This window comes from Carcharodon carcharias, chromosome 20, assembly GCF_017639515.1.
Source record: "Carcharodon carcharias isolate sCarCar2 chromosome 20, sCarCar2.pri, whole genome shotgun sequence".
In the NCBI taxonomy this organism is placed as follows: Eukaryota; Metazoa; Chordata; class Chondrichthyes; order Lamniformes; family Lamnidae; genus Carcharodon; species Carcharodon carcharias.
Genome location: NC_054486.1, coordinates 38,696,831 through 38,723,124, shown reverse-complemented (window position 1 = coordinate 38,723,124; position 26,294 = coordinate 38,696,831). Strand labels below are relative to the sequence as shown.

General features: G+C 42.1%; 1 protein-coding gene across 9 annotated transcripts in view; it reads right to left on the bottom strand.

Annotated features, from left to right (window-relative positions):
* Window positions 1-26,294, bottom strand: part of numb (NUMB endocytic adaptor protein) — a 244,205-nt gene that overhangs the window by 121,330 nt on the left and 96,581 nt on the right. For 8 of the 9 annotated variants that reach the window (XM_041214093.1, XM_041214091.1, XM_041214092.1 and 5 more), the window contains one exon: window positions 15,627-15,769. In XM_041214093.1, the coding sequence (XP_041070027.1) occupies window positions 15,627-15,752 (126 nt within the window). In that variant the 5' untranslated portion in view covers window positions 15,753-15,769. Of the gene's footprint in view, window positions 1-15,626; window positions 15,770-20,753; window positions 20,775-26,294 lie in introns of those variants that run through there. The other variant, XM_041214095.1, reaches the window with a different exon arrangement.

Genomic DNA, 26,294 nt, shown 5'->3' with positions numbered 1-26,294 from the left:
TTGGCGAAGTACTGCATAAAAGCCTGGTTAACAAAATTGAAGCCCATGGAATAGGGGGTTCAGTATCAGCTTGGATGAAAAAAATGGCTTCTGGAAAACAGCAAATCATGGTAACTGGTTGTTTTACAACGTGGACAATGATAGATGGTGGTGTTCCCCAAAGGTCAGTACTTTTTTGGATATCTATAAATGACTTGGATATTGAAACATTGTGTAAAATTTCAAAATTTGCCCAGGATGCCAAACTTGAAGGAGTGGCAAACAGTGAGGATAACACCAAACGACTGCAACAATACATAGATAAACTAGCAGAATGACAGACAAGTGCCAGATGGAATTTAATACAGAGAAATGTGAAGTGACGCATTTTGGCTGAAGGGATAAGGAGAGGCAATATAGCCTTAATGTCGCAGTTCTAGAGTGTGTGCAGGGCCAGAGCGACCTGGAATTTGTGTGCAAAACTCTTAGAAGGTGGCAGAATATATTCAAAGAGCAAAGTTAGCAAAGAATATTTAATCTTGGGCTTCATAAGCAGACAAGTTATGGCTGAAAAGCACTTTGAGACATCTGGTGGTCATGAAAAGCGCTATATAAAAATGCAAATTTTTTCTGAACCTTTATTAAGCTTTGGTTCGGCCAAAACTAGAGCATTGCACCCAGTTCTAGTCACAACAGGTTATGAAGGTCCTTGAAATGGTGCAGAGGAGATTTAGCAGAAAGGTTCCAGACTTGAGGGATTTTAGCTACAAGGTTAAGTTGGAAATGTTGGGATTATTCATCTCAGAGAAAAAGAAGATTGAGAGGAGATCTGAAGAGCTGTATAAAATTGCGACAGGTTTAGAGAAGGTAGACAAGGAAATACTGTTGCCATTAGCTGATGGAACAAGGACGAGAGGATACAGGTTTAAGGTTATGGACAAGAAATGCTTGGGGGATGCAAGAAAGAATGGTTTTACACAGCGAGTGGTAATGGTCTGGGGTCGACTGCCTATAAGATGGCAGAATTGGAGACGATCAATGATTTCGAAAGGAAACTGGATCAGTACTTGAGGGAATAAACATTCAAGAACACTGGGGAATGGGGCTGACTGGATTGCTCAACAGGGAGCCAGCATGGACTCAACATGGCTGGCCACTTTCTGTGCTGTGCTCAAGGACATGATATGGAATGCGCTATTTTCTGCTTCAAAAAGCTCTGCTCAAGTAGTTGGATATCGTTTCACATTCAACTCGGGTGTTAAACTCAAGCGTAAAATGGTGTCACAGAAAAAAACAAGGTGAGTGGTCCAGACTGGGCTTGGGCACCTCCCAGTGCTGTAGATTGACAGCATGTTGTCAGTCATTTCCCTAACAAGAGCGATGTGCAGTGACACACCCAGCCCTCCACGTTCATCGGTTACAAACGTTGCGTGCTTCAAATCATTTTCAGCAGAAAAGGACAACCATCTCGGGCACGGCATGAGTGAACAAACCAGAAAGAAAGAATGGTGCTCCTAATTCAAACAAGAATATTACTATATCCAAAATGTACATCCATTACCCTCAGCATCATATTATCTATCACGACGGTTCATAAGGATTTTTTAAACCAGTGTCCTCAATTTAAATGGCCCACCCAGAATATCAGCTCTATCTTTTTCTAATAATCATCAACTTGATCATCAGTTAGATATCAGATGGCAAGCACTCAAGTGTTCTTTCTACCTATACTGTTATAGATACACCAATATTGACTTTGTATATTTGAATGAGGGAAAATTTCGTTGCAGAGAAAAGATGATGCCTTTAACATAGGCAGTGCCTCGGTACTGCAGTAAAACGTTCCTTTCGACAAACAGCAAGAAGACTTCCTTCCTGAACTTCCACATAGCTTCTTTAAACCCCAGGTGAAAACTTATACTATTTGTACACTTCAATGCCAGATTTCAACTGAAAAAAAGTCTCCTGCCAACGCAACACTGCCGTGCAAATCGGCCCCCCGATATTTGTCTGCACATGTGCAATTGTCCGTGCATGCGCAGAACCCGATGATGCAAGTGTGCGCACGCTGGGGGTTTGGGGAATGCATGAAGTGAACCTGGGTGATGACAATCTTAATTTATACCACAAACATAACGCAACCAGGTGGAAAGACTAACAAAAACCATCCTTCTGAACTAAATGAATTGCGCTCAAATTTCCCATGATCAGCAGAAGGCACGCCTGGCTGTCTGAAATTTCAAACAAATCCACGCTTCCTGAGCAATGTCGCAGACGGGCGCAGCCACCTCGTAGTTTCCGGGGATCACGATGGGGAGGGAGGGGCCGCTTATGTTCCACCCAGTGACGGTCACAATTCCATTTGCAGCCCCGTAATAAGTGAAGCAAAGTGAAAACTGTTAACTTGATACTGCCAACGCATTAATATTTACAATTCCAGAGCCAGTGGTGACCCTTTAAAGATGGCGGACATGAATTCCCCACGGCACTGGCAGCAAATGCGGCAAAAAACAAAACCGAAAAAATTAATCATTCCAAAAAAATTATTTCTTCACCCATATTAATAACATGAATGAGTCCACCTTATTCCACTCTCAGTAACTAATATAACATATTCATCTAAAATTTTGATTTAATGTTCCTTAAAGTATTTAATGTCCTTAATGTCTGTGGATGCAATTTATATCGTATTAATAAGAGCTTTCAAATTTAGTCAACGTCATGTTGAGCAGCATTACCACTATTCTAATTGTGATAGATTTCGAACAGATCCAGCAACTCCAGACTGGGCAACCATGAGACTCTGTGGGCGATCAGCAGCCAAAACCAAAAATTGTGGCCTCATGACCCTGCATATCCCCTGCTCTACCTTACCACCAAGCCAGGGGATCAACCTGGTTCAATGAAGTTCAGGGAGCATGCCAGGAGAAGCAGCAGGCATACCTAAAAATGAGATGTGAATCTGGTGAAGCTACAACACAGGACTACTTGTACCAAACAGCATAATCAGCAAATGACAGACAGAGCTGAGCGATACCACAACCAACGGATCAGATTTAAGCTCTGCAGTGCTGCCATGTAAGAGCATAAGACTTAGGAGCAGAAGTAGGCCATTCGGCCCATTGAGTCTGCTCCGCCATTCAAAGAGATCATGGCTGATCTGATAAACCTCAACTCCACTCACCTGCCTTTTCCCCATAAGCCTCGATTCCCTTATCTCAGCCTTGAATATACTTAACGACCCAGCCTCTACGGCCCTCTGCGGTAAAGAATTCCACAGATTCACTTCTCTGTCTCAGAGAAGAAATTCCTCCTCATCTCTGTCTTAAATGGGTGGCCCCTTACACTGAGATTATTCCCTCTGGCCCGAGACTCTCCCACAAGGGGAAACAAACTCAACATCTACACTGTCAAGCCCCCTAAGAATCTTATATGTTTCAATAAGGTCACCTCTCATTCTTCTAAATTCCAATGAGTACAAGCCCAACCTACTCAACCTCTCCTCATAAGAGGATCCCCTCCAACCCGGATCGACTTAGTGAACCTTCTCTGGGCTGCCTCCAATGCCAGTATATCTTTCCTCAGATAAGGGCACCAAAATTGTTCACAGTATTCTAGGTGTGGTCTAAGTAGTGCCTTGTATAGTATTAGCAATGTCTTCCCTATTTTTATACTCCTTTCCCTTTGAAATAAAGGCCAGCATTCCATTTGCTTTCCCTATAACCTGTTGAACTTGCACGTTAGCTTTTTGGGATTCATGCACAAGAACTCCCAAAACCCTCTGTGCTGCAGCCTTTCAACATTTAAATAATATTCAGTTCCTCTATTCTTCCTGCCAAAGTGCATAACCTCACACTTTCCATCTGCCAAGATTTTGCCCACTCTCTTAACCTGTCTATATCCCTCTGTCGACTCCTTGCGTCATCCTCACCACTTGCCTTCCCACTTATTTTTGTGTTTTATGCAAACTTGGCGATAGTACATCCACTTCCCTCGTCTAAGTCATTAATACATATTGGAAATAATTGAGGCTCCAGCACTGATCCCTGTGGCACTCCACTAGTTACAGGTTGCCATCCTGAAAATGCCCCTGTATCCCAACTCTCTATCTTCTATTAGTTAGCCAATCCTCTATCCATGCAAATATACTACCCCCAACACCATGGGCTCTTATCTTATTAAGTAGCCTTATGTGTGGTACCTTATCAAACGCCTATTGGAAATCCAAATATATTACATCTACTGGTCCCCCCTTATCTATCCTGCTTGTTAGCTCCTCAAAGACTTCTAATAAATTTGTCAGGCATGATTTCCCCTTCATGAAGCCATACTGACTCTGATTGATTAGATTATGTATTTCTAAATGCTCTGTTATTACATCCTTTACAATATGCCCCAACATTTTCCCAATGACCGATGTTAAGCCAACTGGCCTCCAGTTACCTGTTTATTGTCTCCCTCCCTTTTTGAATAAGGGTGTTACATTGACCGTTTTCCAATCTTCTGGGGCTTTTCCAGCATCTAATGATTCTGGGAAGATTACTACCAGTACATCCACTATCTCTGTAGCTATGTCCTTTAATATCCGAGGATGCAACCCATCAGGTCCAGGGGACTTATTGGCCTTTAGTCCCATTAGTATCCCTAGTGATAGTTATTTCCTCCCCCAATTTTGCCCCTTGATTATTTAATATTTTTGGAATGCTATTAGTATCCTCTACTATGAAGACTGAAACAAAATATTTATTCAACTCCTCTGCCATTTCCTGGTTCCCCATTATTATTTTCCCAGTCTCATTCTCTAAGAGGCTTATGATCACTTTGGCCTCTCTTTTTATATATTTAAAGAATCTCTTACTGTCTGTTTTTATATTACTTGCCAGTTTCTCCTCAAAGTTAATTTTCTCCCTCTATTATTTTTTGGTCATCTGTTGTTGATTTTTAAAACTTTCCCAATCCTCTAGCTTATCACTAATCTTTGCCACATTGTATGTTTTTCTTTCAATGTGATGCTGTCCTTAACTTCCTTGGTTAACCATGATTGTTTTATCCCCTTCCTTGAATCCTTCTTCCTCACTGGGATATGTCTTTGTTATGAGCCATGAATTAATTTCTTAAACGTCTGCCATTGTTCATCAACCATCTTTTCTGCTAAACTCCTTTCCCAGTTCACTCCAGACAACTCTGCCCTCATTCCATTGTAATTACCCTTATTTAAATTTAGCACAGTTGTTTCTGGTCCAAGTTTCTCACTCTTAAACTGAAATGCCACCCTCCGTACACTCTAGCTATCATTACCTAAATAGTTGCCCTGCAAGGCTGCCATGATCTTTTGCTTTGTAAGCCTACGTATCCCCTTTCCAGAACCCTCCCCCGCATCTATTTTGTTTAAAACCCTCTCTACAGCCCGAGCTATTGGCTCGGCAGGACACTGGTCCAGCATGGTTCAACCGGAACAGCTCCCTTCTACCGCAGTACTGGTGCCAGTGCCCCATTAACGGAAACCCACTCCTCCTACACCAATCTCTGAGCCACGTATTTAACTCCTTGACTTTATTTACTCTATGCCAGTCTGCCCGTGGCTCAGGTAGCAATCCTGAGATTACCACCATGGAGGTTCTGCTTTTTAAATTTAGCTCCTAACTGTTCAAATTCTTTCAGCAGAACCTCCTTTTTAGTCCTATCAATGTCATTGGTACCAGAATGGACGATGACACCTGGATCCCTCCCCTCCCACTCCAAGTTCCTCTCTAGCCCTAAGGAGATGTTCTTTACCCTGGCACTGGGCAGGAAACATAGCCTTCGGGACTCACACTCACGGCTGCACAGAATAGTATCTATCCCCCCTAATTATACTATCCCCTACCATTGCTACGCTCCCATTTCTTCCTTCAACTTGAATGACTCCCTGTACCACGATACCGTGGTCAGTTCGCTCATCATCCCTCCAGTCCCCAATCTCATCCACACAGCTTGCAAGAACCTTATAACTGTTGGACAGTTGCAGGGGCAAGGCTCTTCAAACGCTACCCCCTGGGTCCCATAACCTGCCGCATCTGGAGTCACATCCTCCTGTCCCTAATCACAGACCAAATTTGAATTACCTAATCTGAGAGGTGTGACCACCTTGTGGAGCAAGGTGCCCAAGTAACTTTCCCCCTTCCTGATGTGGCGCAATGTCTGCAGCTCAGATTCCAGCTCCTTATCTCAATCCGAGTTAGTTCCTCAAGCTGCAAATACTTGGTACAGATGCTGCAGCAGCAACACATCACCCATCATGCCTTCACTATTGTATTTTATCCAATTAATTAATTATTCCAGTATCCCCATTCTTTATGCTTAATTATAATTTTTTCTATGCACACCAGTATCGATCTTATACTTAAAAAGCTATCTTTTAAGAAACAGAGAAGAAAAAGACTAAAGATCTAAACACAAACCAAAGACCTCACTTTTACTTTAAAGATTAGAAATACACACCAGTCAGCTTCTCCACGTGCTCTTTTCCCTCTCGTGCTCGTTAATGGTCTCACACTCTTCTCTCATTCTCTCACTTTTAAAGGCCCTGCTTCTCTCGCACCTGCTCCCTGTAAATGACTAAGCTGATTCTCTCTCTCTCACTGTAAATGGCCCCACTGTTTCTCTCACACTCTCTCCCTGTAAATGACCATGCTGTTTCCCTCACTCTCTCGCTATAAGTGACTATGCTGTATCTCTCTCACTCACTCGCTGTAAGTGGTATCCAGTCATGAATGGTGGTGACAATTAAACAACTCGCTGGAGGATGAGGCTCCATAAATATCCCAATCTTGAATGACGGGAGAGTTCAGCACATCAGTGCAAAAGATAAGGCTGAAGCACTAGCAACAATCTTCAGCCAAAAGTGCAAAGTGCCAATCCATCTCGGCCTCCTCTGCAGGTCCCCAGCATCACAGATGCCACTCTTCAGCCAATTCGATTCACTCCACATGATATCAAGAAACGGCTGAAGGCATTGGATACTGCAAAGGCTATGGGACCTGACAATGCTCTGGCAATAGTACTGAAGACTTGTGCTCCAGAACTTGACATGCTACTAACCAAGCTGTTTCAGTACAGCTATAACACTGGCATCTACCAGCAGTGTGGAAAATTGCCAAGGTATGTCCTGCACACAAAAAGCAGACAAATCCAGCCCAGCCAATTACCGCCCCATCAGTCTACTCTCGATCATCAGTAAAGTGCTGGAAGGGGTCATCAACTATGAAATCAATCGGCGCTTGCTTAGCAATAACCTGCTCATTGATGCTCAGTTTGGCTTCGCCAGAGTCACTCAGCTCCTGAACTCATGATAGCCTTGGTTCATACACGGACAAAAAATGGTGCTCAAGAAATTAATGGGGTTAAAGGCTGCAAAATCCCTAAGGCCTGATAATCTACATCCCAGAATACTAAAGGAAGTGGCCCTGGAAATATTGGATGCATCGGTGGTCATCTTCCAAAATTCTCTTGACTCTGGAGCAGTTCCCACAGATTGGAGGGTGGCAAATGTAATCCCATTACTTAAAAAAGGAGGTAAAGAGAAAACAGAGAATTACAGACCAGTCAGCCTAACATTGTAGTGGGGAAAGTGCTAGAGTCTATTATAAAAGACGTGGTAACAGAACACTTGGAAAGCATTAATGGGATTAGACAAAGTCAACATGGGTATATGAAAGTGAAATCATGCTTAACTAATTTACTGGAGTTTTTTGAGGATGTAACTAGTAGAATAGATAAGAGAGAACCAGTGGATGTGGCATATTTGGATTTCAAGTAGGCTTTTGACAAGGTCCCACATTAAAGAGGCTAGTGGGCAAAATTAAAGCACCTGGGATCGGAGGTAATATACCGGCATGGACTGAGAATTGGTTGACAGACTGGAAACTGAGTGTGGGAATAAATGGGTCTTTTCCGGATGGCAGTTGGTGACTAATGGTGTACCGCAGGGATCAGTGCTTGGGCCCCAGCTATTCACGATATATATAAATGACTTGGACGAGGGAACAAAATGCTTTATTTCCAAGTTTGCTGATGATAAAAACCGGGTGAGGTTGTGAGGAGGATGCAAGGAGGCCTCAGGGCGATTTAGACAAGTTGTGTATGTGGGCAAACACATGGCAGATGCAGTATAACGTGGATAGATGTGAAGCTATACGCTTCGGTGTGAAAAATGGAAAGGCAGAGTATTACTTAAATGGTGATATATTGGGAAATGTGGATGTACAAAGGGATCTGGGTGTCCTTGTACACCAGTCAGTGAAAGTAAACAGGCAGGTGCAGCAAGCAATTAGAAAGGTAAATGGTATGTTGGCCTTCATTGCAAGAGGATTTGAGTTCAGAAGTATGCAGTTAAACAAGGCCTTGGTGAGACCAAACCTGGAAGACTTCGTGCAGTTTTGGTCTCTCTACCAAAGAAAGGATATACTTGCCATAGAGGAAGTGTAGCAAAGGTTCACTAGGCTGATACCAGGGATGGCAGGACTGTCATATGAAGAGAGATTGGTTCGACTGGGCCTGTATTCACTAGAGTTTAGAAGAATAAGAGGAGGTCGGATTGAAACGTATACAATTCTAACAGGGCTAGACAGGCTGGACGCAGGGAGGATGTTTCCCCTGGGGCCACAGTCTCAGGGTATGGGGAAGGCCATTTAGAACTGAGATGAGGAAAAATTTCTTAACTCAGATGGTGGTCAACCTGTGGAATTATCTACCACAGAAGGCTGTGGGACCGGGTCACTGAGTATATTCAAGAAAGATATTGATAATTTTTTGGATATTAGGGGCATCAAGGCGTAGGGACAGAAAGCAGGAATATGGCATTGAGACAGAGGATCAGCCATGATCATACTGATTGGTGGAGTAGGCTCAAAGGGTTGAATGGCCTACACCTGCTCCTAGTTTCTATGTTTCTATCTAAATTCCAGCGGTGAGATGAGAGTGACTGCCCTTGACATCAAGGCAACATTTGACTGAGTGTGGCATCAAGGAGCCCCAGTAAAACTGGAATCAATGGAAATCAGGGGGGAAACTCTCCATTGGTTGGAGTCATACCTAGCACAAAGCTTGTCTTTGTTGGAGGTCAATCATTGCTGTTCCAGACATCATTGCCAGAGTTCCTCAGAGTAGTGTCCTAGGCCAGACCATCTTCAGCTGCTTCATCAATGACCTTCCTTCCATCATAAGGTCAGAAGTGGGGATGTTCCCAAATGATTGCACAATATTGAGCACCATTCATGACTCCTCAGATACAAAAGCAGTCCATGTCCAAATGCAGCATGACCTGGACAATATCCAAGCTTGGGCTGCCAAGTGGCAAGAAGCATTCATGCCACCCAAGTGCCAGGCAATGACCATCTCCAACAAGAGAGAATCTAACCATCTCTCTTTGACATTCAATGGCATTACCATCACTGAATACCCCACTATCACTGGGGGTTACCATTGACCAGAAACTGAACTAGACTAGCCATTTAAATACTTTGGCTACAAGAGCAGGTCAGAGGCTAGGGATCCTGTGGTGAGTAATTCACCTCCTGACTCCCCATCACCTGTCCACTATCTATAAGGCTCATGTCAGGAGTGTGATGGAACTCTTTGCAGCTGCCTGGATGAGTGCAGCTCCAAAAACAAGCTTATCAAGGAGCCTGACACTTTCAAGGACAAAGCAGCCCACTTGACTGGCACCCCATCCACAAACATTCACTCCCTTCACCACTGATGCACAGTGGTAGCAGAGTGTACCATCTACCAGATGCACTACAAGAACTCACCAAAGCTCCTTAGACAGCACCTTCCAAACCCATGACTGCTACCCTCTAGAAGGTAGAAGGGCAGCAGACACATGGGAACACCACCACTGGAAGTTCCCCTCCAAGACAATCACCATCTTGACCAGGAAATATATCACTGTCACTGGGTCAAAATTCTGGAACTTCCTCCCTAACAGCACTCTAGGTGTACTTACACCACATGGACTGCAGCAGTTTAAGGCAGCAGCTCACCACTACCTTAGGGATAGGCAATAAATGCTGGCCTAGTCAGCAATGCCCACATCCCATGAATAAATTCAAAAACAAAGAAAGAAATCATTGAGCCCATTGCTCTCGTCACAAGTTGTTGCTTGCATTACCCATTTAACTTAATGCATGGTCACTAATTTTGGTGTCAATACCATAGCTTAAAGCTAACTGCTGTAAGCTGCTGGCAATGTCAAACAGAGCCTCCATTTTCATATTTGATATAAAACTCACATGCCTATCAAATTGCACAAGCACAACAGCTCATTTGCTTATTTTGTCACTTAGCTAGTATAAAAATAAAAGCCAAATACTGCAGCTGCTGGAAATCTGAAATAGAAACAAAATGCTAGAAATACTCAGCAGATCAGGCAGCATTCGTAGAGAGAAAAACAGTTAACATTAGGTCAATGACCTTTCATTAGAAAGGATGAAAGATTAACAACCTTAACATAAATCCACTATTTCCAGTGTTTTCAGTTTTTAATTGAAGCATAAAAATTGGGGAAATTAATCATATTCAGTGCCATTTGTGACAGACCCATCTGGTCCATTAAAGTAGCACAACTCAGTATATTAAGAAGCAGAAATGGTCTGAGTACACATTTACTACAGAAGAGTACTGGCTGGAAAGCTGCAACTTTAAAACATACTTAGATCCACACTTAAGTGTAATGGCTTACAGGAACCAATTTTCATATATTTTTAGTCAGACAACTATGTTCATTTTAGAAAGATTGGGGAGTATGCCTTTACTATAGAAAACAGTCATTTAACTGCCATAGATCACAGCATATAACTTGACCTTCGAAGCTTAAAAAAAAGCTTCCAGAAAACAGGATCTATCTATATGTGAACTACCAGTGGTGCTTTAGGTGGTCACCACTTGGAAACAGGAAAAAAACAATATCAATTATTCAAATTCCATAAATGTGTCCTATTTTATTTAATGAAATAACTCTGCAAGGGTAGTTTGAACCACAATCACAGCATTTTAAAAACTGCCAAATTCATCATCTTCAGCATCCACCTCAAAATATCCCTTGAATTCATCAGTGGCTGTCCCTTGATTCAAGGATGATGTCAATTCAGGGTCACAAGTTTCTGCCTTGGGTCCTCATATGACTGAACAGGCCAATTTTCAACACACAGATGTTTGGGCACATAGGGTGTGACATCCCATGAGGTGGTATAAGGATTTAGTTCCTTTTCTTTACTCCTCTGCCACACCATTAAGACATTGTAACTCAAAGTACAATGCATTTTGATGGGTAAGTTTTCACCCATGTTGAACAATTGGGAGCAAGCTCCTCCCAGTAATCTATGTCAATGTTGCCACTCTTCAAGGAGACCTTCAGGGTTTGTTTGAAGCATTTTCTTCATTCTCCCATTTGAGGGTTGAGAAAACAGGACTTGATAGGGGAGATGCTTTTCAGCCCTCTGGACAGTGTCCAGTCCATCATAGTTGATTTTTCAGGAGGTAAGCCTGAATGTTTGTGGAACTGCTTTCAAAAAGGACACCAGCATTTCTCGCTTTCAAAAAGGCCACCAAAAAATTAGACCACGGTATAACTGCAATTGGAATGTTATTTCTTCACAGGCACCTCTGATGCAGAGGACGTGGTGGAGGCAGTGCTAGTGGAATTTCTCAAGCACTCTTCTGTATTGCTAATAGGAGTGTGCTGACAACAGCTGCTTTGTACACTAGAACTTTTATTGACTTGCAGAGGTCTTTGTTGTCAAACACTCGCTGCTGTAGTTTGTAGAAGGCTGAACTGACGCTGTTGATCCAGTGTTGGATCTCCTCATTAATGGTGGCCTCTCGAGAGAGGTTGCTGCCAGGGTATAGGAAATGCTCAACATATTCCAGAGTCTCTCCTTCAACATATATGGGAGGTGCAATATTTGGCTGACCAGGTGTCGGTCTAAATAGGACTTTTATTTTGGAAACATTAAAAGACAGGCCGAGTCTCTTCAATGTAGAATTGAAGAGATCGAGAGTGGCTTGCAATCTGAAGCAGAGTGGGCAACGACACTGCAGTCATCTGCAAAGTGTAGATCATGTAAGTCTACAGTGGTCAGTTTAGTTTTGGCACAAAGACAAAAGAGGTTCAAGAGTTTTCCATCTAGAAGGTATTCAATATTGACACCAGGGGGCAGTTGAACTTTGATGAGGTGAATAGCCATTGTCAAGTAGATTTTAAATAGCATGGAGGCTATCGCACAGTTTTGCTCGACACCAGTCCGGATTTTGAAGGAGACTGATTCAGATCTCCTACTAAAGACAGTTGCAATGAGATTGTCATGAAGCAGTTGCAAGATTGTAATTAAGTTGCTTGGGCGTATAAATCTTTGGAGCACAATCCACAGAGCCTTGCAATTTTCTGGTCAAATTCTTGAGTCAGATCGATGAATGCAATGAAGAGTTCCTGCTGTCGTTCTCAACATTTTTCTCGGGTTTATCTGGCAAGAAAGATTATGTCAGAGGTTCCTCTGGAAGGTCTAAAGCCACACTGGTGTTCCTAGGAGGATTTCTTCAGTCACAGGAGTAAGCGATTCAGGAGAATCCATGTTAGTCCCTGCTATGGACAAGAGGGAAATACCTCAATATTTTCCACAGCGTGATTTATCTCCCTTATTGAAAATAGTCACAATTGTTGGTTTCCTGAAGTTTGGTGGTGGTGGTGATGGGGGGGGGGGGGGGGGTTGGTTTGCAGGTAGCATGAGTTATTTTTCCTATCAAATCCATAGGTTGATTGCATGGACTCTTGATGTGAGTATAAGTCCAACAGCTTTGAAGGCCTCAGTTGGAATACCATCGGGGACACAGGCTTTGTTGCTGCTCTTCCATCAATGGTGATTCACCCATGGGTGATATCACAGGGGACTGGGGGACAGCCTGGAGAATATCAACTACCACTGTGGATTTACAGTTAAGGAGTTGTTACAAGTGTACTTTCAATGTTGATGAATAGCACTGTCATCCTTGAGAAGAGAAACAGCATCCTGCGAGCGGAGGGGATTTTGTTCATGTGAGCACCAGAAAAAGGAGCAGGAGCCACCACTGGCCTGCTCCCCCATTCAATTTGATCATGGCTGATCTTGGGCTTCAAATCCACTTTTCTGCCTAATCCCCATATCCATTAATGGCATACCACAATTTGACGATGAAACCACACAAAACATCAAGCGGGGCAGCACACACACTCTTTGTGAAGGTTTTTTCTCCACCAAACATCCACCTATCCCAATCAGCACAAACATGATCCTTGAATAGCTTGTTGAGGCACATATTCAAAGGTTGGACTACAGACGTTAGACTATAGTATAAATGCAATTTAAATGTTATTTCTTTGCAGGCGCCTCTTGATCTCATTGATTATATGGGAACTAAACATATCTCACAACATGAGCTGCATTCTTTGCACAGGTCACTGGGATGCCTAATCCACATATTATCGATCCACAACTTCACTCCATCCTCATCCATCCAAATGTTGTCATGGACATGCATACAAACTCCTTCAGGGAACTTGATTTTCGGCATGGTTTTATGTTTGAAAATATCATAGGTTTTTATTTTGTCCATTGGCTATGTACGGCTAGTACTGCCGTGAATCCTGTCTTCTCACATTCAGTGTTTTTCACTAGAGTGGTTTTTGAACCTTTCCACTCCATAATTTGTTTGCTGGGCATATCAAAATTCATGGGCATTTCATACATATTGCTGATATGACATTGTGGCACTCGTGTTTGCCACTGCTTGATGATGATTTGCTAGAAACTGATAATTTTGGCATTGAGATCTTCTGGTCGTCCCTGAGCAATCTTGGTCTTCTGCCACAATACTCGACATCTCCATTCTACAAAGCAGTTACACCAACCAGCTGTTGCTCTGAAATCTTAGCTGGATTCGGTTTGATTTGGCCCACTTAAGTGCCTATGTACATACTGCATTTCTGGTGGCCATGTAACCATTCTGAAGGTTTTCAAGGACCTATTCTCATACATGCTTCTCAAGATCAGTCCAGTGGTTGGTCCCTGTTCTCATGGCGCATTTAATCTTGAGCATCTTCTTCAGGGGAGATTCCTTCTTTCATTCTCAAACCAGTTTTTCACAGCGCTGCAGCACAGTTATTTCAAGAGTTAGCAAATGTTACAACTTTTAACTTGAAACCAGCTTCATACTCCATTCTTTCTGCAGGAGGACCTATTTCTGTTCGTCAATCGTCATGTGCAATCTGCTCTGTGTGAGCGTGTTTTGAACTTCCAGGCATCTTCTTAGCAACATGGCCCACATCACCTGCTTGATCCTGTGTGCCAATTTAAAGGCAAGTATCACCCTAACCTTGTATTTCTGAGCTGAAAAATTGAGGCTGACTCCTAATAAGAATATAGCCCTAAACATGCATTTATTAGCTGAAAAATGGGGGGGGGTGGAGTAGACTTATACACTGAGTAAAGGCCTAAACATATTTTTGGCACAAAAAATGGGTCGACTTATATGCCACAATCTATAGTACAACTACAATTTCAAAAAGTCAACTTACAATTTTTTGGTTTAAAACTGAAATGCAATATTTTATACAGCAAAGACTATGACAGATTAATTGTCATGGTTAACTGATTAACAAGGAGACCACCAATGCCATATGTAATCTAGCGGGAGATAAATTAAGTTATAGAAACAGAAAGTGCTGGAAAAACTCAGCTAGACTGACAGCATCTGTCGAGAGAGAAACAGAGTTAACATTTCAAGTACAATATGACTCTTCTTCAGAACAAATTAAGTTAACTGGTACTAACACAAGCATCATGACAAAACCGATCAGGTTGACTATTTGCCAATTGAGTGTAAGCATCTAGTATTGACTTGGCTTGACTGGCAGTCCTCTCACTTCTATCAGCATGTGATGGATTCAATTTCCACTGCAGCCTTCAGCACATAATGCAAGCTTACACTGCAGTGCAACACTGACAGAGCTCCGCATTGGTAGAGGTTTTATTTCAGATGAGACAGAAAACCAAGGCCCTTTTGCCAACTAGGATGGACAGAAAATATGTATAGCAGTATTTGAAAGAAGCAGGTTTCTCCCAATGACCTGGCCACAATTCCCTGCAAAAGTCACTAAAAGCTGATTCCATTATTGTTTGATGGACCTTGTACGCAAATTGTCTGCCTCGCACGGCTGTATTGCAAAGCAATCCATCGTGTGTAAAATGTTTTAGTACATTCTGAGGAACCGAGAAAGCATTACAGTAAACCTGTGTTTCCCAGTATGCTTCAGATTTTCTGTGACTGGTGGACACTGGGGAGGCTGGAATGCATGATCGCCCCTGGGAATGTCACTTTAATCTAATTAGCTATGCTTCCTTTAAAGCTTTTATTGTTATTGTGTATTTGTGGTACCCCTTTCAGAAGGGGCACTTAGTTCCTCATTATTGGCAATCCTCTGGTTGGATCAAAAGAGGGATAAATGCAAGTTCTCAAATGTGCTTCTGCAGACTACACTGTATTTTTTGTTATACTCCAATCAACAAACCACAAAGCCTTCCACAAATAAATCATGTAATTGAAGTAAATAAATGGAAGGTGTAGAGGGTCTTCACCTTGACCTGGAAGCTACATTTGCCACTGCGGACTGCTTCTTCATCAGTCTGCCACTGGTGCGGTCGGCTTGATTCTGGAACATAGATGTCTTTCTTACGCCTAAAGCTCTGTCGTAGCTTGTTCATTTTTGACCATTCGCTTCCTAACAAAGGAAAAAAATGCACGTTAAATTGTTACCTACTGCACATATAAAGTTATTTATTATTCCTGACAGCAGTCATCAATCTCCAGCACAAGCTGCTCAATATAACAAACAGAAAATCAAGACTCTTTTATTAATGAATCCAAATCACATACCATTATGATCGTGCCAATTACCAAGGAAAACAAATCACTTACCTAAGCTTTGAAATCAATTTAACCAATTTCTCATTGCATAACCCAAGCCAATATGACACACACACATGGACATCAAATGTCATCATACTTGCTATATTCTCAGCCAAGTGTTCAAGTTGTTGCAAATGTTTTTTCTCCAGCAAGACAGAGGGATTTTTCCCCCTTCTCTTGCTTTGCTTCTGGCATCGTACACAGCATCCAGTCAATCTGCTCCCAATGCTGCCACCAAACTGGAACATTGGGAAACAATTCAGTTGTCAAGGAACCCAGCTGAGTTTGTCCCAACAACCAGAAGGCCAGTTCTTTAACAAGTGACCTTGGAAAACTGAGCGTGAACCCTGGGTGATTTTTCTTGCCGACTGCAGCACCACCGGCTCTGCATCTAGCCTGTTAAAAGATGCATGAATAGTAGGGCCAAAAATTACTCCAATTACCCTTCCTTCCTGTGGAGAAATATACTAGCTTCGTAGTGTGGGGCAAAATACAACACAGATATAAATACTTGTCCAAGGCACAAATTATTGTGCCATATTTACAGCATTTTCCTGAAATAAGTTCAACAGGGAGAGTGATTGAGTATTGGCTGGAAAAAAATGGCAACCAAATGGATTATTTATATCTGCAACGTACCTTGTTCATTGAGATGATTGTGCAAGTCTTTCTTCCACTCAAAACTAAATGAGAAACTTTGAGATGCAGATTTGATTTAAAAAAGGTTTATGTCAGAAATAATAACCAGCACCCTATGTTCAGGTAAGGTTACTTGTCCCTTCAAAATGGATTTCATTACCAGCCACGCTCTCGACCACTCCATTCCAAAAAATCTCCCATTCCTCTCCATGGTCTTAGGGCACGTGATTGCTATCCTGTTTTCTATCAGCGATTACAAACATGGGATGCAATCTCACTACATTCAGCACAACTCACCATCTAAGCCACTTGGCCCACTCTATCCCACCTCCCCTTGAAATCAGGGCCACCAATAATGAAAGAACTTAATGATTGTTGGAAAATATTGAAGTGCAGCTTATAAATATAGCACAAAGTAAAAGTGAATTCAAACAAGCGTTATTTTCCCTTCGCCTTTGTCCCATCTCTTTTAAGTGGTAACTCAGAATTTCATGGCTGTTGGCAGCAATTTGGCAATTTAGTGTGAAGGGCGTCCCAGCTGAATTTGATCTATCCTCACCCAATACCCACAGGCAAAGAAATACTTGAAAAGCTGTCATGCGCACAAACCCTGGCTGCTTCTTTCTGACAATTGCAGCAGTCAGAAATAATCCTGAAACTATCAGCTAACTCCAAGTCCAAAATTCAAACCCAGCACCAAGCAATTCCTACACTTTACTTGTGTTGCCTGATCGTTATTCAAAAAAAACCCTATCAGCTTGGAAAATAATTTTCCAAAATCCGTTTCAAGGATGCAGAGTAAGTATTGCCTGACTGCTCAGAAACGGATACAATTAGTTGTGCTACCTGGCATTTTCCCATCTTGCAGCCATTGCAATGTTAGGTATAAGGAACACTCCAAATCAACTAAGAGCTAAGTCACAGTGTTATTGTTCATTTTATTGAAAATTGACAGTGCAATTGAAAAGTTAGTTTCATAGTTTATTACCTAAGCAAAGAATTAGCAATGTTTTTAAGCTGTTTTATATGTTTTGTATCGATTTATGAATAAAGTATATTTTTGCAAAAAAAAGATATTAAGCACTGGTTCAGTATATAAAAGCTGATTAAATATTCTCATCATTCATACAATTTTCTGTTTGCATGCAGATATCTGAAATTATCATTGTGATCACCAAGTTGCATGGGTGCCTACTGCTTAGAACCTCCTACAACAGTGTCGCTGAAATCAACAACTCAGCAGCAGCAGAGATAACTGACTACAACTCATTATCGTTACACAGTCAGGCAGAACTAGGGCAAGGAAGCGGCTTGGGCAAGAGGTGCAAAGGGTAATTTTTGAATAGTTTATAACAGCCTGAGCATCAAGATTAAATTATATCCTTGCAAATAATCAACAATGACAATATCCTGGTTTAATTTTTCTGTGTACTTGATGATCAAGAGGATTAATGATTACTGCAGATTTTAGAAATAAAATGCTGTTCATCAGTATAAAATTCTACAGCAATAAAATTAATCCAAAATGTTGCTTTACAATTGGCCTCAAAACTGATTTAAGAAGAACGGTAGCCAGCAAGAAAGAGTGACTCCATCAAACATCAGATGAGAGGTACCGTCTACATGGTCATACACCTACACTCAGCTGCCTAAAGCCAAGCAAGAGTTTCATGAATAGTGTTGTTCCATTACAATCAACCCCATCTAAGGCCTGCGTCGCCTTGTAGAAAGACCGGCTCGCCAGTCTCGAACAATCCCCAGTGATGGAAATTCTACCGGATGAAAGTCTTCCCCCAGAAGCTAATTGCAACTGGGCAACCTGGAAGTGCCTTAACAGACTTAGGACTGGTGTAGCTTGTTCAAAGGTGTCACTAAGCAAATGGGGATATGCAACCAGCCCGACAACTTGTGAACGTGGAACTAAGCCACAGACTATGCAACATCTCCTGCAATGCCTATCGCGAGAGGAACCCTGCACTGCTGCAGATCTTGCTGAATTAAACAACAAGGCGCAAAAATGTGTCCAGTCCTGGCTGGGCCAAGTATAGACTGTCCGTGGACACGATAAGAAGCAGCTTCAAAACCACATGACTGTTGAATACCTAAAGTTCAGTAATTCTACAGGGGCTTCAAACACAAATTAAAAGCAGAGATAAAGGTGAATGCTTTTTAATTGACAAAAATGGAAAAGAAAATAACGTATTAGACAAGGAGGAGAGTTACTGAGGTTTATAAATTCCACTGCACACACTGAAACAACACTTCAAAAAAAAAGTTTGTTAGCCAATATCCATTTTGAAATAAAATATATATTTTAAAATCATCCAAAGCTTTCAAGACACTTTCACACAAATGGATTGTTAACTGAAATTTACCATATTTGGTCCCTGACAATCCCGCAATGAAAGCCATCTTATGCTCTCCAAATAATAAAGTTTTACAAGCTTCAAAACAGATTATAATGTAACTCTTAATTTGTACTTATGCATGATAGAATTAACTTCACTGACACTATGCTGGCAGTCCAGTCAGAACTAACGACTGCAAATATATTCAACTTAACTGAATAACTAACAGACAAAATTGTTCAGTTCTGTGGAAGGGTCATGAGGACTCGAAACGTCAACTCTTTTCTTCTCCACCGATGCTGCCAGACCAGCTGAGTTTTTTCAGGTAATTCTGTTTTTGTTTTGGATTTCCAGCAGCCGCAGTTTTTTGTTTTTAAAATTATTCCATATACTATTATGATTAGTCCTTTCCACATTTAATCAGAACCATTTCAGGAGTACAGAGGTATGCACTCCCATGTTGAAATATTCTCTCACAGAACAACAGAACATTAACCATTTCAACTAAGATCAAAGCTCACTGCACTGTTGTGAACTCATTTCACTTGTGAAAGCTTTTAAACCCTGTTGTCAAAATTGGGATTCTATTATAGTTTGGATGGAGAGCATTGTGCAGGAATGTAATATGTACTCCATACTTAACATGTAGAACAGATTACAAACTCCAGTACCTCACTCCTTTGAGAACAAAAAGCTCAAAAAGTGATTGCCATTATAATTAGTCAATTTAAATTTTAAAAGCCAAATCACTGTAGTAGTTCTAATGTCTACAAACGGATTAAACCCAACTACCTGCACAAAGATCAATGATCAATTCAAAATTTAGGGTCAATTCCTCAAAGCTGTGAAACGACAAATTTACCACGCTACAGTTCTAGGCTGACTCATTGAGCCTCTTTCACTGCTCAGTGCAGAGAACATTTTCTGTTTTTCTACTGTACTGTTGGAGCTAAATGATTGTAATGAAACAACACTGTTCATGAAGCTCTTCCTTGACTTTAGGCGGCTGGGTATAGATGTCATTCCCCAAATCTGGGTGATGAACCTGCAGCTGAGAGAATTCTTGAGATTAAGTGCAGTGAAGCTGAAAAGCTATAAACCTGGAGTGAGCTAAGGGATGACGTGAACAGGGGGTCAAACCTGGACAGCGGAGCTTGGAACACAGCAGGTACTTTTAGGTCACATGAAACAACTGTCAGCTGTTGCTACCTATCATAAATCTATGTTAACACAAAAAAAGAACAGCCAACACATCACATCCATGGTGTGCAACTGAACTTTGGGAGAGGAAAAAGAGGGAGATTGAAATCACTCAATAGTGAAGCTTAATGTGATGCAAGTTTCTATCATAGTTGTAATGAACACAGTTCTGGATATTGCAGCAAAATGGGCATATAATTGGCAAATTAATTTCCATATCTGAGGCGGTGCATTTTGGTAATAAGAGTAAGAAGACCATGTACTCCAGGAAAGGATGGGAGTGAAGTTTCTATATAAGTTCGGCAATGATTTTATTGAATGTAAGAGCAGACTCAAGGGGTTGTATGGTTTATTCCAACTGATATTTCTAACACTCTGATGTTCTTCTAAGAGTCTAAAAGAGATAGAGGAATAAAGGGATATGGGGCACAGATAGATAAATCAGTAAAAAGTAATAATAAGTAATAGTAATAAAAGCAGGTTAATAAAGCCATAAAAAAGCAAACAAAGAAAAAGGTGTCATTTCTAGATGGATGGAGTTGAAAAGCAGATGAATTACGTTAAAACATCCCCTCCAGGCCATACACCATCCCGACTTGGAACTATCACCGTTCCTTCACTGTCACTAAGTTAAAATCCTATTACTCCCTCTTAAACAGCACTATGGGTGTACCTACACCACAAGGACTACAGCGGTTCAACTAACGGCAATTAGGGATGGGCAACAAATGCTGGCCTAGCGAGTGACACCAAGAAAGAACTTAAAAAAGACTTGTTCTGAACCTTGGTAAGACTGACCGCAGTCCTCATCTTCATATTATAAAAAAAGGATTGCAGGTACTGGAAAAAGTGAAAAGAGGGTTCACATGCATTATATTAGAACTAAGAGATATACCTATCGTGACAGGTTGAAAAGACTCAATTCTCCACAAAAGTGAAGGCTGAGGGCTGACTCAACAGTGGTCTATAAAATGATGAAAGGGTTTGTTGAGTAAGACCAAAATTAGAAATGATCAATACAAGATGGTCACTAATAAATCCAACATAAAAATTTCATTACTCAAAGAATAGTTAGAATTTTATTTCTTTATTCTATCACAGGAAGTGAACATCAGTGACCAGGCCAGCATTTATTACCTGTCCCGAATTGCCCTTGGGAAGGTGGTGATGAGCCATCTTCTAAACCACTGCATTCCATGTGGTGTAGGTACACCAAGAGTGCTGCTGGGAAGGGAGTGCCACGATTTTGTTCATGTGACAGTATAGGAATGGCAATATGGCTCCAAGTCAGGACAATGTGTGGCTTGGATGGGAACCTGCAGACGATGGTGTTGCCATCCATCTGTTGCATTCTAAGTGATAGAGACCACAAATTTGGATGGTGCTGTCAGTGGAGCCTTGGTGAGTTGCTGCAGTGCATCTTGTAAATGGCATATACTGTTGCCACTGTGTGTCAGTGGTGCAGGGAGTGAATGTTTTAGGTGGCAGATTGTTGCCAATCAGGTGGGCTTTGTCCTGGGTGGTGTTGAACTTCGAGTGTTGTTGGTATTCATCCAACCAAATGGGCAGTATTCCATCACACTCCTGACCGGTGTCTTGTAGATGGTGTTCTGGCTTTGAGGAGTCAGGAGGTGAGTTATTCTCCACAGAAATCCCTCTGACCTGCTCTTGTAGCCACCGTATTGACATGGCTAGTCCAGTTCAGTTTCTGGTCAATGGTAACCTCGGGTTATAGTGAGGGATTCAGTGATAGAAATGCCAGGAAGAGGTGGTTAAATCTGCTTTTGTTGGAGATGGTCATCGCCTGGCACCCATGCTGCGTGAATATACTTGCCATTTACCAGCCCAAGCCTGAATGTTGTCCAAGTCCTGTTGTATGTGGACATGTACTGCTTCAGTACCTGAAGCCGCAAATGGTGAACATTGTGCAATTGTCAGCAAACATCCCCAATTCTGAGTTTATGATGGAGGGAAGGTCATTGATGAAGCAGCTGAAGATGGTTGGGCCTAGGACACTACCATGAGGAACTCCTACAGCGATGTCCTAGGACTGAAATGATTGACCTCCATCAACCACAACCATTTTTCTTTGTGCTAGGTGGAGAGCTTTCTCCCCCAATTACCACTGACTTCAGTTTTGCTTGGGCTCCTTGATGTCACACTCAGTGAAATGCTGCCTTGATGTCAAGGACAGTCAGTCTTACTTCACTTCTTCAGTTTAGCTCTTTTGCCCATGTTTGGGCCAAGACTGTAATGAAGTCAGAAACCGAGTGGCCCTGGCAGAACCTAAACTGAGCATCAGTGAGCAGGTTATTGCTAAGTAATTGCCACTTAACAGCACTGTCAATGACCCTTTCCATCACTTTACTGATGAACAAGTGTAGGCTAACGGTGTTGTAATTTGTTGGTTTAGATTTGTCCTGCTTTTTGTGGGAAAGACACAGCTGGGCATTCTCCACATTGCCAGCTAGCTGCCAGTGTTGTAGCTGTAATGGCACAGCTTGGCTAGGGGCACAGCTGGTTCTGGAGGCATAAGCCTTCAGTACTACTGCTGTAATGTTGTCAGGGCTCATAAACTTTGCAATATCCAATGGCCTCAGCCGTTTCTTGATATCAAGTGGAGTGAATCAAATTGGCTGAAGACTGTCATCTGTAACACTGGGGACCTCAGGAGGAGGCCAAGATGCATCACTCATTCAGCCAAAAAGGAATGAAACTGGACTCAATCACTTTCACAGGAAAGGAAGGTTGGAGATAGGATGCTAGTTTGCATGGATAGAGAGGTCTTCTTGTTTATTCTTTCATGGGTTGTGAGCATGGCTGACAAGGCCAGCATTTGTTGCTCATCCTTAATTGCCCTCAAGGTGGTGGTGGTGACCCACCTTCTCTTGAACCAGATTCAGCAATGGTAATGTCACTGAATGTCAAGAGGAGATGGTTAGATTTGCTCTTGTTGGAAAATGCCCTTCTTGTTGCCTGACACTTGTATGGTGTTACTTGCCACTTATCAGCTCAAGCCTGAAGTCTGTCCAGATCTTGCTGCATACGGACACGGACTGCTTCAGTATCTGAGGAGTTCTGAATGATACTGAACACTGTTTGCTGATGATTGGACATCCACACTTCTAACCTATCATAATAGGGGGAACACCATTGATAAAGCAACTGAAGATGGTTTGGCCTCAGACACTACCCTGAGAAACACCTGTGGCGATGTCCAGGGGCTGAGATGAATGGCCTCTAACAACTGCAATTATCCTCTTTGTGTTGGGGTTGACTCCAATCAATGGAATGTTCTCCCCCACCGATTACCATCACTTCAGTTTTGCTAGGGCTATTTGATGCCACACTTAGTCAAATGCTGCCTTGATGTAAAGGGCAGTCAATCTCACCTCAACTCAGGATCAGTTCGTTTGTCCGTGTTTGAACCAAGTTTGTAATGAGGTTAGGGGCCAAGTAGCCTTGCTGGAACCCAAACTATGTATTGATGAGCAGATTATCGCTGAGCTTAATACACTATCGATGACATGCTCAACTACTTTGCTGACGACTGAAAATAGACTGAGGGGTTTGTTAATTTGCCAGGTTGGACTTGTCCTGCTTTCTGCAGAAGGATATTGTAATGGCGTGCAGCCGGCTGGAGCCGGCACCATTCTGTGCAGAGTCATCGAGCATGGTTGTTGGAGTAAGGTCGGTGCCCGAGCTTCTGCCTCTCTCTGTCACGATGGCACCTATAGCCAGCATAGGGCTCCAAGATGTCTTCAGGACCAGCTCTGGAACCCTGGAGAGTGAGCTCAGGAATATCATCCAGATAAAAATCCAAACTCTGAATACAAGTTTAAAGAAAAAGCTTTGCATGTAAAGTTTTATCAAATCCAGAAAAGGGCACGGAAACCCACAATCATGTGACCCGTGTGCAAGGCGAGAACCCCTAAAGACAGTTTTGAGCAGGAGAAGGGGGGTTGTAGCACAGTTGGAAAAAGGTGAACATTATGGCTGGATCTGGGAGCAGGGAGATAGAAAAATAAGGTTACTGCCACTGCTTCAATTATTTTTTTGAAGGAACTGCACAGGGCTGTTACTGAGGGTTTGGTTAAAGGTGATTCTGCTGGATCCATGCCATCAAGACTGTTGTGAGCTGAGCTGAAGATGTTGTGCAGAAAAGTAGCATTTGGTGAAGATCATGTCCATGCAAATAAGGTTGGTTGGCAGCTGCTATTGGATGAGGATCAGTGGCTAAATCCTCGAAGAAAAGGAGCTGGATTTCTATTTGGGCAAGTTCAGAGCTTTGAAGGACTTGGTGACTGAAATTAGTGCCACATATGAGTAGACTGCCTTGTAAATCTGTAGATATAACTTTTTTTGCATCTGCTATTTAAGGTGCAATTTATAGTTTATATTGACCATAATTTGCCTGTCAATTCATGTTGATTTTGATTTGATTGTTAAAAGTTTTTAAAAATTCTATCATTGGAGTCGGTCCCTAAATTTGGTTCTTTTGGTTTGTTGGCTTCCACAGGGATGGTAACAAAATGCTTGGGCATAACTGTTCTCAAAAGTGGGTTCTTTTAAGGGAGGGTGGTGATGACAGCAAGCTTTGAGAGGAGGGAAGAACTGTAACAGCAAATAACATGGGGCCTCAAAGTGAAGCTGGCTAGTCAGCACTTTGATGACAACGGGGGCCAGGGAATGGGATGTGCATCTCATGAACAAGACGAACTTGGAGAGAAACTTGAAAAAAAATATATCACGGTAGATCAAACAGGAATTTTAAAAAGTTTAGCCCAGAGAGCTGCAGATAGTGGGGGAAGCAGCAGACACAGCTAAACGCATGATCTCAGTCTTAGTGATAAAGAAGTCAGTGAGCTTCTTGCACCTGTTGGGGGTGAGGCCAGAGGAGATGGGAGATCGAGGGTGCTTTCAGATGCCAGTCTGTAGTGCACCAGACAAGTTAGGGGAAGGAGGGGTGATGATGCTTGCATTCCAGGATGATCCTGGAATAGTGAGCAGCTGTGGTCCAACCAGATCTGGCAACGCATGGCCTATCCAGTTTTATGTCATAAACATCCAAGTTTGCATCCAGCAAGGCAGTAGAAATGAAGGGCATACCAGGGTGACCAGGATAATAAATAGTTACATGGAGAAACTTGAAAAGTTGATGTCGTTCACCTTGGAACACAGAAGGTTAAAAGGAAATTTGATAGAGATGTTCAAAATCATTAACAGTTTTGATAGAGCAATTCAGAAGAAACTATTTCCAACAGCAGAAATGTTGATAATGAGATGTCACAGGTTGAAGATAATTAACCAAAGAACCAGAAACGATATGTGAAAAAAAATTACAGTTATGATCAGGAATGCACTGCCTGAAAGGGTAGTGCAACAGCTTCAACAGTAACTTAAAAAAAAGGAATTGGATAAATACTTGAAGGGGAATTGCATGGCTATGGGGAAAGTGGAAGGATACGGAACTAATTGGATAGCTCTTCCACAGAGCCAAAATAGACATAATGGCCGAATGACCTCCTTCTGTGCTATATAGCATTCAATGCTTTTGTGCCTTGACTTCTTAGGCTGCTTTTTCCCAAAGTCAACAAACTATACAGAACTCTAAAAATGCAAAGAGTGACTTGGTAGTTAAAAGTTATATTCATGCTTCCACACTTAGGGGGAGGCAGTGGCTTAGTGGTATTGTTACTGGACTAGTAAGCCAGAGACTCAAGGTAATGCTCTGAGGACCCAGGTTCAATTCCCACCAAGGCACATAAAAGTCTAATGATGACCATGAAACCATTGTCATAAAAACCTATCTGGTTCACTAATGTCAGATTTCCTTCCCTAATCTGCCATCTATACTTGCTCTGGCCCACATGCGACTCCAGACCCACAGGAACGTGGCTGAATCTTAAATGCCCTCTGAAATGGCCTAGCAAGCCACTCAGTTGTATCAAACCGCTAAAAACCAGTCAGTCAATGAGGAATGAAACCGGACAGACCACCTGGCATCGACCTAGGCACCAGAATCAAGGTCAAACTCATTTCGGTTGACCCTGCAAAGCTTGTGCCAAAATTGGGAGAGCTGTCTCCAAGCCTGACAGAAACATACCTTCCCAGACACTACCATCACCATCCCTGCAGCAGAGGTGATAT